At 35.6% G+C, this 21,427-nt stretch overlaps 1 protein-coding gene across 10 annotated transcripts in view; it reads left to right on the plus strand.

Moving 5' to 3' along the window:
- Positions 1-308: 308 nt before the first annotated feature.
- Positions 309-21,427, plus strand: part of LOC106068207 (uncharacterized) — a 251,871-nt gene continuing 230,752 nt past the window's right edge. For 2 of the 10 annotated variants that reach the window (XM_056019734.1, XM_056019740.1), the window contains exon 1: positions 386-544. Coding sequence is in view for 3 of the 10 variants with exons in the window: in XM_056019735.1 (XP_055875710.1) it covers positions 507-544 (38 nt within the window). In the remaining 7 variants the exon portion in view is untranslated. Of the gene's footprint in view, positions 574-9,342; positions 9,461-11,927; positions 12,062-21,427 lie in introns of those variants that run through there. The other 8 variants (XM_056019743.1, XM_056019744.1, XM_056019732.1 and 5 more) reach the window with 8 other exon arrangements.

Here is a 21,427-nt window from a genome sequence, read left to right on the forward strand (position 1 = left end):
ATCAACTTTATTTTAAAATTTTTTTGAAAATAATAGCAACATAGTTTACAATGTATCAATCTCTAGTATGTACTTTTAATGTAAACCAATGAACCACGCGACGAGATTACTACACTATGCTACTATATAATAAACGTTTTGTCAGTGAGCTATTTGTCGGTAAACGAGCTGTATGTGAACTAGTTGTCAGTGAACGATATGACGGGTGATCGAAGTATCGCGTTCCCATAATAGAGTATATGCACTTCAGTGTAATGCCCACTTCAAAAATGTAATACCATTACTTGAGCCATGTTTTTTTTTATTTATACAATGGGCATTGATATCCACGATTAAACTGCTTCTTGTTTTCGACATACGATGCCCTCTTGCCTCAGAACATCCGCGATCTGAGCTGCGCGGGAATAAGTGACAAGACTCTTCGAGTGGCTTTTTTTTTTATTTAGACTAGATGTAGATCTATATTCTTGTAGTCTTCTGATGTTGTCGCACAACATAAAGGTTTTATGGAGTGTTTTAATTCACAGGATATGCTTGTCGCAAAGTAAAGCATTTTTTATTTCTGATGTATAGGTATTTGTCATTTTTTAAACAACACATTGTCCTTTTAATATAAAATTAGGCAACATGTTTATTATTCTGTTATTAAGTAAATGTTTCGATCATTAAAAATAACAACAAATATTCCACTTCAATCGCGGTGTACATCTTTCTTGTCACTGAATTATTAGCTCCAAAGTTTTGTTTTGTTCTGGTTGATTAACGTAAAACGCCTCATTTATAGCCACTAGACTATTCACTGGACTATTCACTAGACTATTCACTAGACTATTCACAAAGGCAATATTTTTGTAAAAAAAATGATGTTCGTAATATTTTCAGTGGTACAAAAACAAAATGGACGCCAAATGATTCTGTGAACTTGCTCTTCACCTTGAGAAAATCAATGATAACAGTACCGGTATTAGTTTTTTAGAGGTCTCCGAAAGGGGAAACGCCGCTATTAGTTTTGTGTTGTCTGTCTGTCCTTCCATTCGTCTGTTACGTTTAGATCGCAAAAACTTAAAATGCTATATAAGAAATTCAAATTATATTTGAGATCCAGTGTGGATCTTACTAGTTCTAATGCAACAGCTACTTTTTTTATTTTTAAAAAGCGAACCGTTTAATTTATATATTAAATATGCAAGTCATTTTTTTCATAAAAAAATACACCAATTTTAAAATAAAAGTCTTCTGGGAATGTAAGTCTATAACAGGGACTCGAGTTCGAATCCCAACTGTTATATTAAATTGAAAAAAACTAGAAAAGCTATTAAAAAGCTGATTTCTCATGTTAGGCCAAAAAAAAAAAAAAAAATTAAATGAAATATAAGTCAGAAATCTTATCGATACAGCTAAATGGAAAAACAACGCTAAAAGATTTTTTAAATAGCTCTTCTGGTACGTTGTTCACATTGTCTTCAAGTAAAATCAACGCCTGATGATTATTTGAAATCGAACTTCTGAATTACATTTAGTTTTCTTGCCAAAAGGTCTAGAAGTCTAATTATTAATAATAGGTTGTTCAGTTTTTATTTCGGAAGTAAAAAAAAATATTCTTTAAACTGTATTACTTTAGACAATCAAAACAAGTCCATGTTTTGAATAAACCTTATCCATAGTTGTGTCTGGTGTGGGCCACTCCGGGCATGCTACCCTGCCTCATGGTGGCGCCCGGGTGGAAACGATCGTAAGAGGAAAAGATTAGTCCAAATGGGTTGCGGAACAAAACTACAAGGGTGCGAGACTATTCCCATTGCACTGTGCAGGGTTGTAAACCCACAACCTAGTCAACATCTAGGCCCGTTTCATAAAGTGTGTGTCTCGCAAGGTTAGTCTAGTATAAGATAGGAAGGTTCCCGGTGGACGGGGCCGGACGTATCTAGTCCGCCAGTCCTGAGTGACTGTGTCAATGGAAATGACAGCGTCAAAATAGACACGAGTAAGACCCTCCGCAAGACAGAACACATTGTTCAATCAGGCCGGTGGGAGTGAGCTCTTGTTCGCTTTTTCTGGCTTACAGTTTCAAGAGCTCAACTCTACCTAATAATTATCTATGAATGGAAGCCGCCTCTTAGTTTTTGTAATAATACAAATTCTCTTTGTAATCTTGTTAAAGTTTTCCAATGATACAATTCCCATTACATCTTTTTCCTTAGTAGAAATTGCATCACTCACCAAAGTTTATTTTAATTCATTTTTCGTCGATTATTTGTACCTATCGTGAAGAAGTAGTAGATTATAAATACCTATGTTTATATCATAGACTTATTTATACTATACCTAGACTGGACATGGAAATTTTTTAACACAAAAAAAATTTCGTGAAAATTGTTTTAAAAGTTGAAACAAGGCGTTGTTTTGTAAAGTAGTTATGAGAAGTAAAGGTTGTTTTTTTCAACCCTAACCTATGTAACATATAATTAATTTTTAGATCATGATCATAGACTTATATGTTATACTCATAGACATATATATATATAGACTGGACGATAAAGTAAAAAATATTATGGGAAAAATTTGGAAAAAGATAAGTTTGTATGAGTTATACAGCAGTTGTGAGCAGTGTAAAATTAAAAGTATTTATAGTTGTTTTTTTTCAGCCATAACCTATATAATTGATAGAACCCCTTCTGTATTATTATATCTCTATTAAATTTAGATAATTAAAATAATTATAAATAGTTTTAAATACTAGATTTAGATCTAGTCTATATAAATACTATAGTAAAAAAATACTACTTACTACTAGTACTATACTACTATACTATAAACTATAATTGTAATCTGTATAGTCTAGTCTATAGTTAGTATATAAATTTATAAATAGTCTAGGACTAGATTGTCACTAGATCTATAATCTATACTTATACTAGATCTAGTCTATAGTCTGCATGCATAGATGATAGACTGACTAGTTTAATAGTTAGTAGTAAAAAGTATGAAAAGTATTAGACCTAGTTATTACAAATATTAGTCATATTTTTTAGATTTAGATCTATCAATATTAAATTAGTCACAGTCACAGTCACAGTGATACTGAATTATTCTGACTTACTGAAACTGAAAGTTACTGTGTATAATATTCAATTTTTTTTCAACCTTTAGAATTTATCCTTGGCCTATCGAACTACGAACATTAGAGCACGTTCTGTTTATTTTCTTTGACTTTTTTGACTAAAAACTAATTCTAACAATTTGAATCGATAAGACGACCGCCATACATTAATAAAGAAGCCATATGTCAACAAATATAGATCCACATCACAAACCTATATATATTTGCCTATGTCTATGATTATGAAACAAAGGCAAAACATTGGGAATATGGCAGTTTTGTACTTTTCAAAACTAAAGATCATAATTATATATTGGCTGAAATGTTAGTCCTAGAATTTATAGCTCAATTGCCGCCATTTTTTTTTTTCACATAGATATAGTACATAAAACATATTTGACTTCCCCCAAATAAAAATAACTTCCTACTTCCAGTCTATATTTATTTATGTCTATGGTTATACTACACTGGAAACCGGAAATAAATTCTTATCCGCGATAGATCGATCGTGCATATTTTTTAAAAAGTTGGATCAAGGCGTTGTTTTGTAAAGTAGTTAAAAGAAGTGAAGTTGTTGTTTTTTTCAACCCTAACCTAAGTAACCATGGCCGCCGCGAGGGTTGTGGCCACCTGCCTGTGAAATTAAAAAATGCCGCCCCCCCCCCCTTTTTTTTTTTTCAAGAAAAGGTAATGTATTACGACTGAGATGGACACTGGACCAAAAGCGATCGTTGATTTAAATCCATTTTTGTAGATCTTTCCTTTTTTTTTTCTTTTTTTTTTTTACTTTTCATATTCGCACCGTTGTCGTATCTCACATGCCCTCTTAGATGTTTTATTTCAATCTTAACATTGCTTTTTTTTTCTATCGCGACGTTACAAAATCCTTCTCCAGTTCTATCAGAAAATGTTCATTTATTGCAACATGAGGTATAATAAAATCAGAAGCAATAATAATAGTGATTAGCTCGATATGAGACATATCTAGTGTTCAATCTAATGTTTTGTGAAAGTATTTTGTGCTTATACAATTTCAAGGATTTTATTTTCTATTTCACTCCAATTTTAAAATTGCCTTTATTAATTAACCTTTCTGTGTGTGTGTGTCATATAAACTATTTTAAAATCGTTCTTTAAAGGATTGCTAAGGCTGCCTTTCAAAATCATGCATTCTTTAATGAATTGCTTCTATTGTTATTTTCTTTTCAATAGCAATTTTAAAAAAAATTCTTTCTGCTTTATATTAGTGTCTTTGCAGAATTAATATGACCCTAATTATTTACTTCTTTTGAACCTGTAATGTCTTTATTTATTTCTAAAACAACCGACATGGACCATATAATATAAATAAAATGACTCGAAAAACAAAAGCCTTTGACGGTGAACCTTTTTCAACGTTTCGTAAACTTTGATAATGATTATCACGATTGTATTTTTGAGAGATGCGCATTGTGTCAATAATTTTCCGACATACACGAATTTGGAGGCGCCTACAAATTTATCCAACACACCACTAGCACAAAATGAAGCAACTGATCGTTGAACATTTTTCTTGAATTGACATAAAATAAATATCCCTAAGTACACTTTTACAATGACGTGAAATAAAAAAACATAAAGGGAGTGTTTCTCAAACATTTCCGGGTGGTAACCCAGGACATGACAAAATTTTCGTTCGAGCCCCCATAGAAGCTGAGGATCTAGTGGAGCGATGCAAAACGAGTCTGTTGTTTTTTGGAAACAGTGTTGCCAACATATTTTTAAGTGTTGTAGAAAGTTCTTTTTGGAGATAGAATTGAACATTCGGCAGGTTTCGCAAAAGTCGGCAAGGGGTCTGATTTCGGGTCGGGCCCCGGCGTTAAGTGTTTTAAGTTCTTTTCCTAGCATTTACAACTTTTTCTCGTAATAAGAAGAAAGAATACAAAAAAGGCCAATATTAATTAGTTTTCTTTTAGAATGCACTATTCATCCTATTAAAAAAATAATTCAGTAATAAAAAGGCAGCCCTGGTCAATAGTATTATTCGAGGGACATTCTAGGTAGGCCTATATATAGCACACGGACGTTTGTAATGGGCGTGATCTTTTTTTTAAAATAAGATCATCTTTGTGCTAAGTAAGACGTCTCTGTAGTGGACATTTTTTCACAAACAAATCATTACTATAATGAAATGCAATAGTCGAAAGAAATTCTACCTATCTCAGATAACAAAATCCAGAAGAATCACAATAGCGAGACGTTTTGAAATGTTATCCTCCAAAAGCATTAACCCATACTGTTGCATAGGCCTACGCTTCTTGCAAAAACGGTTTACATTTGACAAGGTTTTATTAGAAGATGAAACGAATTTGTAAACATTGGTAATATTCAGACACGGATTAATAGCTACTACGAAAGCATTTTGTTCGCCGTTTTTAACATTAATTTTTAATTACTAGAACTACTTATAGGGCAGAGTAGTCGACTAAACAATAATATTTATATGTAATATATTAAGAAGAAAAAAATGTTTTGACTGATCTGCTTCTGCAAGAGTCATCCGAAACAAATATTACTGATAACCTGCAAAAATTCAATGTGAGAAATATGTAGGCGCCCATGGAAAAACCCTTGGGAATCCCTCGCGCGCCGCTTCATTTTTCTTTTTAAAAGTTTCCAAAATAGCTTCTTATGTATAAATATCTTTTTTTTCAAATAGTTTTTAAAGGATAATGGAATAATTAAAATGTATATAAAATATGAAATATTTCAGTAATTTTGTTTTAAATAAAAAATGTAAATAATAAAGGTAACATTGGAATAATAATTTGGTCGCCTGCGTGCAGTGCACAAATTGCACAATAGGTAGCGGCGGTCCTGTATGTAACATATAAGTTAATTATATGTTACATAGGTTAGGGTTTAAAAAAGACAACTTTACTTCTTTTAACTACTTAACAAAACAACGCCTTGATCCAACATTTTAATAAATTTTCACGACATTATTTTGTAGTGTTAAAGAATCTGTATGTCCAGTCTAGATATTTAGTTTATATAAGTCTATGATCTAGATCTAGTAATTCATCAAAAATAAGAGTACTCTCGTCTCATAATTATTATTTTGCAATTTTTAAATACATAATCTAGAAAGATCTAGATCTATGAAATCAATCTATTTAAATGTACATAAGATGACTAAAATCACAAGACATGAATTATTTCGATCTAGGATTTTTGAAACATTATCTCAATAGAAACTAAAAGGAAATGGCTCTGTTTCATATATTAGCGTGAATATATAGTTCTCTGATTAATAGCCCATTCTAAAGAAAATCCGAGAAATGATTTTGCATTATTTCTTTTCTAAGACAGAAAAGATTTATTATGGGACTTCCCTTAGAGCTTGAAAAAGAGTTTACGTACACAAAAATCTATTCTATACTATAAAGTAGAATGTAAGGCGTATGTATGCTGGTATGTATGTGCCGAATAGCAATCAAAACCGTTTGATCAACCTTGATAAAACTTGGCTTAAATGTTCCTTGGGTACTAATTGGGACCGTAGTGTATGTATTGTAGCCCTAAAACAAACTTAAAAGACCCTAAAAAAAAGTTGACCAACTCTATGAAAGCATTATAACTTCATCGATCTAGGCCATGTTTACATGAGAAAATATCGAAAGGATCTAGATCTAGATCTAATTTTAAGAACTACGCTTTGCGCAGTTTTTTACTTTGACACATGAGCATACTAATTGTACTCCATTCATTTCATTATTTAATAAAATTAACCTTCAAATTTGTTTTTCTAAAGCTTTTTTTTTTACAACAATTCGTTCCCTATACCTGCGAATTAGATTTCCTGACGAACAATCTATCGTTAGACAATACGTAATGTTACTTTATGTTACACATCTTTCCATTCCTAGGTCTAAAACTCTTAATTCAACTCTAAGATGATAGAACTTCTCTTCGGAAAGATAGTTTTATACTTTGACAAACGAACATACTAATTATAGTCCATTCGTTTCATATTTTAATCAAATTAACATTATTTTTTTTTCTAAAGCATTTTTAAATGAGTGCAACTCTACTCTTAAAAGCGCGTGAATTAGCTATTGTTAGCTCCATTCATAATATTTTTTTATCATGAATTCATGCATTCGCTTTACTTATAACATTATTATTTTCTTTAATTGTTTCTAATGCACTATATCAGTGACTGCATCAGCAATACGCAAGTTAAGACCCGCGGGCAGAGGGTAATATCTGTCTAGTAAAGCATAAAAAATATCACACAAATTCCATATTTTAAAGCAACTTGTTTCTTAAGTCTACAAACATTTTATATGCCTTACATCAGTTCCGCTTTCCTTTTAGACGCGGTCTAAATTAAAAAGAAAACTAATCCCAATAGCATTTAAAAGATAGGTCTAGCGACTAGATCATAGACCTATATATCTTATCTTATGAAATATAGACGTTCCTTCAAAAAGGTAGGTGATTACGTCCTAAACGTGTTCCAAGGTCAATCTAGTCATAGATGCACATAAATTCTGCCAAGTCATTGGTTTTCCTGCTGACTCAGGCAACCCATTCCATGCTTTAATAGCACTAGGGAAGAAAGAGCATTTGCACAAATTTGTCCTAGCATAAGGAATTTCCATGTATCTTTGTGTCTCTCTGAGTATTTTATTTGGTTTTGGTTTTGTAATTGAAGATTATTGTTTAATGTATAATTGCTACTTTACTTTTAAGTCTTCTATCCTGAAGTGTTTCTAAATTTAGTGATTTTAGTAAAGGTTTTAGTCTAATCTAATGGGAATATTCGTTTGTTATGAATCGCCCTGAATCTTGAAAAAAATTCCCCTTTTTTTCAGCGGCCCCCGAAAGTGGAAAAGACGCTATTAGTTTTTGGTGGAATGTCTGTCCGTCCGTCCGATCGTCCCGTTTAGATCTCGTAAATTAGAAAAGTTAGTGAAAATCAGACATCATAATATTTTAGATCATTCTAATGAAACGGCTACTTTTTTCTTTTAAGAAAACCCTTACCCTAACCCTAACCCTAAAAATCTTATTAATAATAACAAACAAGGGAGGCGTTTTAATTAGGGAGATATCCATTTACCATTCTTAAACACATTCATGCAAATGGCATTAAATGTTTGGTCTAAAATATTTTTTTACAATTGTATTGCAAAGTTATGTAAGCTCTATCATACTAACTACTAAATTTACAATTAAAAAAATGTTTACTTTTTTTTTAAAGAGAAAAAATCTATTTACTATGCATATAAGTGGAACATGATTTAAAACAACAATTAATAAGTAGTTTTTCATTATATCGCGTGGACTACAGAGCTGTCACCTCACCTCGGAACACTTAACTTAAGGAATTTTTTTTTACTTCCTGAAAATATTGAAGTCTGCCTTTTTACCACAGGATGTCTGCCTGGTCGTGCGGTTTGCACGCTGGACTGTCGTTCGGACTTATCGATGGTCCCGGGTTCAAACCCTGCCCGCTCCCATCCCCCGTCGTCCTGCGGGAGGTTTGGACTAGGAAGTATTTATCTTCAACTCTGAAGGAACATCCGAAATAAGTAAACCATTTTACAACCATTTTACCTGGCTGGGTGGACCACTTCAGGGGACGATTTTGAGTTTGTGTTTAAACACAAACTGTCTTTGTAACCTTGCTTGTCTTAGAAAAGTAATTATCTTAAGTTTCCAAAGTTTAGAAATAGTGCAATCCCATTTTGATGATTTTAAATATTATAATCACAAAACTATATATTGACGGGAATCTATAAAATAAAACCATTTCCTTTTAGTTTCCACTGAGATAATTTTTTAGACAATCCTAGATCTGATTAAAGCCTGTTAATTTTAACCATCTTATGATTTTATATTGTAGATTTAAATAGATAACCTAGATATTTATAGATTTAGATTGCAAATTAATAATTTTGAGACGAGTGTTCTCCTATTTACAATGTTCAATCACTCGGACGAAATATTATAATGAACGATTAGTATTATATGTTGTATAGTTTAGGTTTGTACAAAAAATTACTTCATAAATTCATGCATTCGCTTTACTTATAACATTATTATTTTCTTAAAGTGTTTCTAGTGCACTATATCAGTGACTGCATCAGCAATACGCACGTTTTTCACCTTTTTGTTTAGTGTTAAGAGATAGACACGTCCAGTCTAGGTCTAATATATTGTTATATCTTTACTCCTACGCTGGTTCACACCAGTGCACTGTTCCAGAGATGTAATGAACAAGAGGTGGTTGACAGTTGATTCCGGCTAAGTAGATGGAGAAGCAGAACTAGAGATTGGTTAGAATCGCCTGAGTTGTAGAAAGGTCAGCAGGTGAGAAGCAGAAGTCAGGAAGAAGTCGTGTGAGGAAACTGTGGAAAGGGTCGTTCCTGTTAGTGGAAGACATTCTTGGTAGTTTATGTAGACTAGTGTTCTGGAGACAACGAGAAGGTAGAGAGCGGCACTGTCACCCTGTGTTAGCAGCAAGCTAGTGAACCCTGCAGGCCATCTAAATAAACTCATAGCCAACCTAGACATTTATGTTTATTGTGATCGTCTTACATCTTTTATCAAATGTCATAAACAATACTTATCTCTTCACTTTGGTCCTTCATTGAGTGTTTGCCCTAGATTCGTTACTATATCTAGGTCTGTGTCCAAGATTCTTTTTCTTATGATTAAAAGATATATATAAAAAGTTTAAAACGAACCATAGATATATATAGATTCAAAATCTGAAAAGTGTGTGGTGATCAATCGGAGGATCCCTTTAGGCGCTGATTAAAGATATTAAAAAAAAAACACAAACTAATAGCACTAAAAATAAATCTAGATCTATTGTCATTTTGCTATATTCAAAAGGGGTCAATTAAACGATTACTGCTAATAAAACCAAAGTGATATTCCTATTCATTTAGAGAACAAAATGCCGAAATGTATGTAGAAAGAGGAATCATGTCAATTGCAGATCTCCGAGAGCGGAAGCCACTGTTGAGACTCTGGGTGGACAAGTTTTTGTAGCTGTGGTAGTACCACTCGATGAGAAAAACATGCTATGAAAGAAAATTACTTCTATTGTAGTCTCTTCTGTCGCCTTAGTTCTATTATTATTATGTGACAATCTTTGCTTCTCGCAAATCTTTTGGCACTCCACCTTTTTCACGAAATTTGAAGAGCATTTCTGTTCTAATTTCGTAAAATTCTGGAAAAGTATGCAGCCATCTCAGCGAAGAAAAATAAATAACAGGAAGAGTTTAAGGTCACTTTATCAAAGAAATTCCAGGTCCAAGAAGAGCTGTTAGAAAAGAAGATAATAGAACAGACGTGGCAGAAAGGGAAAGAAAAAAATACCTTAATATGGCAAGTTGGGTCCCAACTACACTGGCTCATCCGGGGGGGGGGGGGGGGCGGTAGGGGCGATCGCCAACCAGACGAATTTTAGTAGAGAAATCCCACCATTTATATACGAATTCTTTTCTTATGATAATAATATATACTAATTATTTTTATTTTAACCTTGTTTTATTATACCGCCACCCTGTAGGCCGATTTGATGGGGCGGAGGGGCGATATCATCGATTCTGCCCCCAGACACTTAATTTTCGAGAGGGGGGGGGGGTGATCCTCTTTTTTTATTTTGTAAAAAATCACAGTTTGTTAACACAATTAGTCACATATCTATGTGATAAAAGCTGCTTATTGATATTTTAACCATTCTCGGTACTATGTCGCTCCCCTTCTGGTGTGTTCGCCTATTTGGAGACGGGGGGGGGGGGGGGTGATAGCATAAATCCCGACGCTCCAACCCTACCTTAACTTTCGAGCCATTATTGATGGCCGACCATAAAGGGAATGAAATATTCTATGGCATGTTAGTCGTGACGATTGTTTTCCATTTGTACATAATTATAGTTATTGTTATATTTAATTAAGGCCTAGAATAAGATAGATGTTTTTTTATTTTTTTGTTTTTTGTATTGGAGGAGTAATCCTTTCCAGCTGTCTTTCGATGTGATAAATTTTAAAATTTCTTTAAACAAGAGTGAAGAAAGTAGTCATCTTGCGGAGTTGTGGTTGGTGTTAGCGCTCGATAAATAAATAGCAGGTTAAACAAGTACACCAGAATACGATGGCAAAGGAGATAACAACTTTCTTCACCGTCGTCCGAGTCAAAACGTAGCACTGGCAGCAGGAAGAAACAAAAAATACAAACATCGTGATCGTGAATTAACTGCTGGGTATTTTGTCGATGAAACTGCAGATATCTTAGGCTCTGTCTTTGGGCGTTCGGTTTGTTGATGGTTATTGTGTTCGGGAAGACTTCATTGGCTTTTGTCTAGTGTCATTATCAAAGAATACATTATGGATAAACTACTCGGCCAAGGCCTTGATGTCTGCCACGTGATGGCTAGCATTCAAAACTGTGTTCACGGTAGGAGTCGTGAAAAATATCCTAAAGCAGTCTTTGACCATTGCGCGTCTCACTGACTTAACCTTGTTATCTATGACCAGAATTACTTTTCAGATATACCTAATGGTGTTTGTATTATCAAGAAGACTATGTCTTCCGTAACAGTCCCAAGCGAGAGCGTTGTGCTAAATTTACTTATTCTTTTGATACACAATGGACTGAGAAATACGAATCCATTTGTGCTTTCAGTCACAACTTTGAGAAGATTTTTTTTACTGTTAGGTGGATCTTAAACTAACGGCTGCGTGAAACCAGACTAATTGCATGTGTGTAATAAGTGCTGCTTTTTTCTGATTTGTCTTTTCATTGTCGTCAATTATTCATCTGCTCTTGAACCAGTTTCCCAGATGTTGCAGTTTGTCCAACTTAACATAGTGGCCGCTCAGCACATTAGCAGTCTAATTGGCATAATCATACTAACTTGAACATGTGTGGAATTCTTCAGGGATGACATGCCACGTAAGGTGAGACTGCTTGCAGACAAACTTGGTATTGAGTTGATGCTGCCTAGAATTGGCAGTCGAAAGACTCCGGGAAGAACCTAATCTAGTATACAATAAACGTCTTCCAAAAGAACGAAGGGGCGGAATGTAATGAAGATTAATTACGTACACACACACACTCACATATATATATATATATATATATATATATATATATATATATATATATATATATATATATATATATATATATATATATATATATATCATGGGCGTAGCCAGGATTTTTTTCGGGAAAGGGGATTTGTTTTCTCTCCCTCCCCCGGGTAAATATCTATCTATCTATCTATCTATCTATCTATCTATCTATCTATCTATCTATCTATCTATCTATCTATCTATCTATCTATCTATCTATCTATCTGTCTGTCTGTCTGTCTGTCTATCTATATATATATATATATATATGTGTGTGTGTGTAATATACTAAGTCAATTCATAACCTTAGAAACAAGGCTTTATTTCAATAAAACACGACTGATACACACAATAACACAGTACAGACTGGTCACGATTCATAGACTACGATAATGCGAACACGATTACAAATACTAGCACGATTACAAGCACGGGTAACACACAAGTTCATTTAACGATCACTCCATTCACCCCTCCTTTATTTCTTTCTGGGTCTTAGGTTATAACCATGCGTATGAAGGGAAGGATCCGGAGGTAATCTCTGGCGTAGACTTTTCTCCTTGCAAGTCGTAACTGTCCTGTACGGGACTCGAGTCAATATAGGCCTCTGGCACTGGGTGGCTCCCCTGTGAGTCACTGATGACTTCTGGCTGGTTGTACATCATTGGGGTGGGACTCTGTGAATTACTGATAGTTTCAGGCACGTAGCGACTCCCTGGTGAGATATCCAAAGAGTCACCGACCTCATGAGGCAGAATACCGTTCTCTGGTTCGAAATAGTCGTTCGTGGAACTTTCCTTCGGCGCCAGGTGCCTAAGCGACACTGTCTCCTCCCGGCCGTTTGGAAATCGTATATGGGCGTACTGTGGGTTGCAGCTAATAATTTCAACCTCTTGTACCAATGGGTCAAATTTTGAAGATCTTACAGGGGATTTTAGTAATACTTTGCCTAGGTTCTGTAGCCAAGTAGGCAAGGATGTTCCCGTTGGCGATCTTCTGTTGAATTTGAAGATCCGTTCGTGTGGAGTTTCATTAGTAGAAGTACACAGTAATGATCGAATTGAGTGAAGTGCCTGGGGCAACACAGATTCCCACTGTGATAGTTCCAAATTCCCTGAGTCCAATGCTAATAAAATAGCCTGCCACAATGTTTTATTCAGCTTTTCTATTTGCCCATTTCCTTTGGCATTGTAGGGCGTTGTCCTGCTAGTGGCTATGCCCTTAGAATGTAGATATTCTGTATAGAATAGCGGTTTAATTCTATTGCAGGTTCTGCATTGTTGAATGGTCTGTCTGACCTCTTCAACCGAGAAGGGTAAGTTCTTTGACCTGACATAATGTAGAAGTCTAGTGACACCTGGATGACACAGGTAGTCATGGTACGTCCTCAGGCTACTTTGTTTCGTCATGGTTGCACAGTGCCCTCTAGACAAGGTGTCTGCTGTTGTGTTGGCGTTCCCAGGTCTATACTGTATATCAAACTTGAAGCTTGCCAGTTCCAATTTCCACCTTTGTATCTTATCGTTTTTAATTTTCTTGTCATGAGTGTCTTTAAATATGTATGAAATAGACCGCTTGTCCGTAATAAGGGTAAAATGATTGCCACACAAATAATGCTTCCATTTGCGTATGGCTTCAATTATTGCAGTGGCTTCTTTCTCTATGGCAGATTGATGCCTTTCAGTAGGTGAAAGAGTTCTAGAGAAGAATGCAATAGGCCTTCCCTCCTGATTTAAAGTGGCAGCTACTGCGATGTCAGAAGCGTCAGTTTCCACAATTAGAGGATGGTCATACTTTATGGTGAAAATCGCTGCTTTCTGCAATTCTTCTTTCAAGTCTTCCAACGCTGTTTTTACTTCTGTAGGTACAGGAAAAATTCGATTTTTCATTATAGGATACATTTTGTCGGAGAAATTTGGTATCCAGTGAGCATAATATGCCAAAAGTCCTACAATCCTTTTCTAAGACTTCGGATCTTTTGGAGGTGGCAAATCTCGCAGAGCTTGAAATCTATCAGGGTCCGGCTTCAAATGCCCTTTGGATATTTCATATCCAAGCAGCTTTACCTTCTTAGTAGCAAATACACTTTTACTTTCGTTGAAAGTTATTCCGTATTCCAGAGCTACCTTCTGAAAATGCAACAGATTTTTGTTATGGGAGTCTACATCTGTACCACATATTGTTACATTGTCGACATAGGCAAACGTGTCAGACAACTTTTCTTTTTCTATAATAGTGTCTATGGTTTTCTGGAAGCAAGCTACACCGTTAGTGACCCCAAAGGGTATTCTGCAAAACTGGTAGAGTTTACTACAAGCTTCGAAGGCTGTGTATTTCTTTTCGCTCTGTTGGATAGGTATTTGGTGATAAGCACTCTCCAGATCCAATGTGCTAAAGATTTCATACCTGGAAATTTTCTCCACCATTTCATCCACTCTAGGCATGGGGTAAGCGTCCAGGTAAGTAAATCTATTTATAGTTTGGCTATAATCAACGACCATTCGCTTTTTGTGCCGCTCATTGGTCGTGACAAGGACTTGAGCTCTCCAAGGTGATTTGGAAGGTTCAATGATACCGTTTCGTATCAATTTCTCAACTTCAGCTTTAATAAATTGTGTGTCTTGGAAGGAGTAACGACGAGATTTAGTAGCAATAGGTCTGCAATCAGGGGATAAATTTGCAAACAATTGTGGTGCCTCTACCTTAACACCATTGAGCGAGCAGACATGAAATGCAGGTCGACCACCGTTGAATGGAATTATCAGTTCTTTGTGTAATGCGAGGAAATCTAACCCAAGCACTACATCAGTGCAAAGTTCATCTAGTAACGAAAGTTTGAATTGATTGTAAACTTCCCCTTTGTATTTTAGCGATGCAAACATGTGGCCTCTTGTGACGCTTGACAGTTGAGATGACGCCATAGAAATTTTGTGCTTTGAACGTGTCACTGACCAATCGTACTCTCTTGGTATATTTGAAGAAATGTAGCTTTCCCCGCTAGGTTCACGCCATTTACAGAGATGTGTACTGTTGATTTAGTTAAACCAGGTACAGACGAAGTAGCAATTAGTGATGTTAGATGTGTAGAGTCCTTAATGCAGCTACAATCTTTACAACATTGTCTTTCAATCTCGTGGCTAGGAGATGTTTTGACTTTTGTTTTGGTTATAGGAGTGTTGCGAGACCTGCAAACCTTCGAAAAATGTCCATTTTTCCCGTAAGAATGACACATGCAGTCTTTGGCAGGGCATTTCGCTCTGAGATGCCGACTACCTCCGCAAAAGAAACATTTAGTATTCACTGTTGCGATTGTTTCTGAGTCCACCATTTCTTCGGTTGAGATTGCCGATGACGAAAGAGATGACTCTACTAATTGAGACGGAGTACTAAACGAACTGGATTCTTTTTGGGCCATGTCGAGAGTCTTGGCAATATCTAAAGCCATTTTCAAGTCAAGGGATCTTTTCTCAAGTAGCCTCTGTCTAATTACACTCGAACGCATGCCGCTAACAAAGGCATCACGTATGGCGTCCTCTCTTTATTTTTGTCAGCACTGACAGCTCGGAACTGACAATCTCTGGCCATCACTCTCAGCTTGTGTACAAATTGATCAAGACTTTGATCGACTTCTTGTTTGCAAGTTGCAAGCAAATGTCTGGCCAATGTTTCATTAGGGGCCTTCACAAATAAATTCTCAAGAATAGATTTTGCTTCTGAGTATTTAGAACAGGTAGAAATATACTGATATAAGGATGGAGACACAAAGTTGCATAGCAGGTCAAACTGTTCGCTTTCACTAGCCCCTACCTTCGTTGCGAATCTGTCAAAATAAGAAATTCAATGTTTCCATGTAACTGAAGCATTAGTTGAACTAGGATCAGCATCCAGTCTATTGGGACGCAAAAACTTGTCCATTTAAGAATGGTTTTATTGAAATAAATTGTAATATACTAAGTCAATTCATAACCTTAGAAGCAAGGCTTTATTTCAATAAAACACGACTGATACACACAATAACACAGTACAGACTGGTCACGATTCATAGACTACGATAATGCGAACACGATTACAAATACTAGCACGATTACAAGCACGGGTAACACACAAGTTCATTTAACGATCACTCCAGTGTGTGTGTACATAATTAATCTTTATTACATTGTGACCCTTCATTCTTGCGGAAGACGTTTATTGTACCATAAAATAGCTTCTTCTTGACGTTAGGGGAAAAATAGTAGACTCCCCGACCTTGCCAGAATTTTTAGTGGCCCCCGTAAGGGGAAAACAGCTATTAGGTTTGTGCAAAATGTCCGTCTGTCACACTCATATCTCGAAAACTAGAAGAGAAATTAAAAGATGCGGCTTGAAAAATTTAGGTGCAAAGGCTACTTTTGGTTTTCTAAAAGCAAACCTTTAGTTTATAAAATTAATTATGCAAGCGATTTTTTCATAAAAATACACCAATTCTAAAACAATTACGTAAATGTAATGTTAAAATATGTTTACAAAGAAAGACAATATAAATCGACACAAAGTCAAATATATTTACAAAATGTATTAGAAATGTTCACAACAAATATAAGTATTAGTTAAAAGTATTTTTTTCTGGTCAATTAAAATTAAAAGAAAACATTAATGTTTGTTTTTAAAGGCTAAGAATGCACTTTGCATGTAACTATCACGCACATTTTTAAAATTGACTTTTTATGCAGCGACTTTCATGCAGTAGCGTGACAAGCATCAGCAAGACATGGTGCTATCAGTTCCCTAAAAATTTTTTAAATAATCAGATTTTATTTATTTTTTGTTTAATGCCCCATCAGAATAAAAGAGGCTTATTTTTGTGCGTTTTGTCGGTCGGTCGGTCTGTCCGTCACGTTTAAGTAAAAAAAAACTCTACAAGCTAATGAAAATATGATTTAACCTTTTACATCATAATAGTTTTAAGTATCTATAATTGATTGTTCCGGATGTTTTTGTGCAAAACTAATCAATGCCAATGAATGTTTGTTTGCTCTTCTAACCTATATTACATTTAATTACCATGCTTATACGTTGCAAAAACACATCATCAATTATATATGTTGTTCCGTTTTTTAATGTAAATAGCAAATAAATGCTAAATCAAAATCTCTATACTGACTGTAAAATTAACTGTAAAAATGTTCCGGATATTCTTTTATAAAAAATGAACTATGATTGTTTGAAATCGCATAATTGACTAATATTACACTTATATTCTTTGACAATACGTTACTATAGTTTAATCATCGATATAAAATTGTTTCGTATTTTCATCTTTAAACAAATTTAAAAAATATAAACAATAGGTTGTTCAGGATTTAAAACAATAAAGAAAGTAATTTAGTAGAAACGAGTATTGAAAATCACTTTTTAGACTTATTCTACATTTAATTTTCTTGCTGAAATATAACAAAAGTTTTTTAATTGATGAAGAATGTTCCGATTTTGTTTTGAAAAGAAATCGACCTACATTACATTTACTTACAAATCGTCACGAAAAATTTCCTAATTTTTTTATGAAAAATCTACTAACGCCAAATAAATGCTGTTCCGGATTTTTTATGAGAAATATTTAAACTCTATTTTTATGTACAATCTTACTTCTCTCTTACAGAACATTTAATTTTCTAGCTAAAACGTTATAAAATCTAATTATTGTTAATATTATGTTCCGATTTTTAAGGAAAACAACTTCCAAACACCAAAGTATGGTATGAAAATCTGTCCACAAGGCTGTGGTACATCTAATTTTTTATACAAGACCATCCCAAAAACTTAATTAACTGTATTACATTTATCTCCAAATCTCTTTTTCTCTTACTATTTATTCAAACATCCGGAACAATGTATTATATATTATTAAATCTATTGCGTTCATACTTAAAACTATTGCGATGTTTCGAAACGAAAATTAAAGATTAATCAAATTTTCAATAGCTTTTAGAGTTTGAATTTTGAGTTTAAGGATCCTTTAAGGATCACTCTCCCTTTATATAACAAGGGCTAAATTCTATACAGTTAAATCATTAAAAACAAGGTCTATTCACAGTTAAAATAGTAAAGGTAGTAAAAATTTAATAATTTGGTAAAAATCTAATGTAAATATTATATGTTCACAAATCATAAATCAGATCTTCGTAGACAACTCCACCTCCCGGATAAAGCCCAGTACTTTCCAAGGATCAACACTATCGAACAGTGTTTTAACTTGTGTGCTCTAAATAATTTATTTCTCCCTGACATCCTGGTATCTGGGGCAATCAATGAGGATATGTTCCACGGTGAGACAAGAGTCACTGTACTCACAAAGTGGGGTTCCTCTCTCTTCAGCACAAAAGAGTGCCTGAAGTAGGTGTGGCTAATCCTAAGTCTAGACATGGTCGTGCTACCACGCCTTGTCAGACCCTTAGATGTGGGCCGCCAACTGACATCCGCTACAATCTGCCTGAGTTTGTTGTGAGTCTCAGCCTTCCATCGGTCCTGCCACTTTCGATAGGTGGCAGAGGCAATACTTTGTCTCAGGTCCGATCAGGGAATTTGAGTTCCTGACACCGCGTGATTTAGGGCTCTCTTTGCTTCTCTGTCTGCGGCTTCGTTTCCCTCAATGCCCACATGGGAGGGGACCCAGATGAAGGTGACATCCCTATGGTCGGCTGTTATTTGGTCCAACAGCTTTAGGCTCTTATGTACCAATGGAATGTCAGTCTTCATTCGCCTCAATGCTTGCAATGCAGATTTGAAGTCGGAGCAGATTATAAATTTTCTCCTCTTCTGATGCTTTGACGGCCATAAATGCAAGTGATATTGCTTGTAATTCGGCCGTAATGATGGAGCAGCCATCGGGGAGTCTACGGGAGATTGTTTTGTTCCGAAAAGAGTAGGCACACGTGACCTTTCCATCCATTTTGGATACGTCAGTGTAGATGATGCCACAATCTCCGAAGCTCTCCTGCAGTTTCCTAAAGTGGACTTGTAGTATGCTTGAGTGTGTATTTTCTTTTTTGAAATTAAAAAGGGATAAATTTAATTTGGGTTTATTCATTAGCCAAGGAGGATTCTGTGGGGTTTCTATTTTAGATATTTGGTAAATGGTGGGGTTAAATTTTGGATGGGTTCTCTCATTTGAAGGCCCAACGGCTGTATGACGTTAGACCTTCGATTGTATAGTTCTACCTCTGTAGGGTTAAATATGGAGTTGAAAGCAGGGTTCGTGGGGCTGGATTTTAGCTTGACTATATACTGCATTGCAAGCTTTTTCATTTTTATGTTCATGGGGAGTTTTCCAGCCTCCACATGGAGACTTGAGATAGGTGATGTACGAAACGCGCCGAGACAGAAACGCAGGGCAGCATTTTGTATTGGTTCCAGTATTTTTAATTACGACTTCCTTGCTGCTCCATATGTTATGGATCCGTAGTCTAACTTAGATCGGAAATAGCGGCAGCAAGGTATCTCTGTCAGCTACCCAGTCCGTATGGCTGAGTACTCTAAGTATGTTTAATGACCTTTGGCATTTCTTCTAAAGTTCCTTAATGTGGGGGAGAAAATTAAATTTGGAATCTAGGGTGAGGCCTAAAAATTTTGTAGTTTTCACAACAGGGATCTTCTTTTTTGTGTATAAATAGTTTAGGGTCTGGGTGGAGTCCCCTTAAATTACAAAAATGCATACTGTTTTGGTGTCCGAAAATTAAAAACCATTATCGTTTGCCCAATTTTGGATTTTATTTAAACATAACTGTAATTTTCTTTTTAAAGTGTTCATGTTTTTGCCAGATGTAAGAATGACAAAGTCAATAACATACAGAGAGCATTCTATGCCAGGGGACAGCATTTATAATGCTGTTTATTTTTATGTTGAACAAGGTCACTGAGAGAATGCTGCCTTGGGGTACAACCATTTCCACAACCATAAGTGTCAGAAGCGGAATAGCCCACTCGAATTTGAAAATTCCGGTCCTTTAGGAATTCCCTCACAAAGCAGGGGATGTGTCCCTTAAGCCCCATAAGCTCCAGGTCACGTAGAATGCCATGTTTCCAGGTTGTATCATAGGCCTTTTCTATATCGAAGAATACAGCTACTAGATTTCTCGTCCAAGGAATGCATTCCTGATGAACGCTTCCAGCCTTACCAGATGGTCAGTTGTTGTCCGTCCCTGCCGGAATCCGCACTGGTAGTTGGAGATGATTTTAATTTCTTTCAAGGTACCAGACCAGTCTATTGTTTATCATTCTTTCCATGGTTTTGCTTTAGATTTTCCTGAAAAGGATTCTTTTTAAATGCAGCCAGTTCTTTTTCCTATCGCCAATAGCACTTTTGCAAGCTATATCAAACCATGGTTTGCTAGACTGTTTTGGATTTGCGGAGGTTAGGGGTACAACTTTCCTGGCTATACTAAGTAGCTTGCTAGCAAAGGTATCAGCTGGGTTCTGTTCATCGAGGATATTTTCTTTGATATCCTCGGAGCATCCTTTTTGGAATTGTTCCCAATCGGACTTATTCAGTTTCCACCGCTGAGGACGCCCCAATGAGGGGAGATTGTTAGTAATGATGACTGGGAAGTGATCACTTCCCCGTAGATTATTGCTAACTGACCATTTAAAATCGTCCAGAAGTCCTGGGACGCAGACGTTGAGATCAATGCACGTGAGAGATCCAGTTCCTGGGTGCAAGTAGGTCGGTGATGCATCATTAAGTATGCATAAATCATGTTGGAGGAAGATATCCTCCAGCACACGACTTCTTGTGTCAGTGTTTTTGTATCCCCACATAGTGTTATAGGCATTGAAATGCACAAGAATTTAATAGGCCGAGGGAGTTATTTTTAAATAGGTCCTTCATGTCTGTTGGGTTTAATGGGGCTCCTGGTGGTAGATACAGGCTGCAGCAAGTGGTAACCTTGTGTAGGGTCATCCTACGGCCTGTAGTGTGGTCTGTAGTTCTACCTTCTCATGGGGTACGCTGTCCTTTACACCCTCAACATTCCTGCTGTATGCACGGTAGCTTCAGAAATGTTTCCTGTAAGTAGACAGCTACAGGAGTCTCAGAGTCCATCAGTAGCTGCATTTTCTCATAATTGGCCTTGAGGCCTCTTCATTTCCACTGTACAATTCTGACGTAGTGGATTTTTTTTCTTTTACGTAAGAATGAAAAAGCTCGTAATGTAG

This window comes from Biomphalaria glabrata, chromosome 2, assembly GCF_947242115.1.
Source record: "Biomphalaria glabrata chromosome 2, xgBioGlab47.1, whole genome shotgun sequence".
NCBI lineage: Eukaryota > Metazoa > Mollusca > Gastropoda > Planorbidae > Biomphalaria > Biomphalaria glabrata.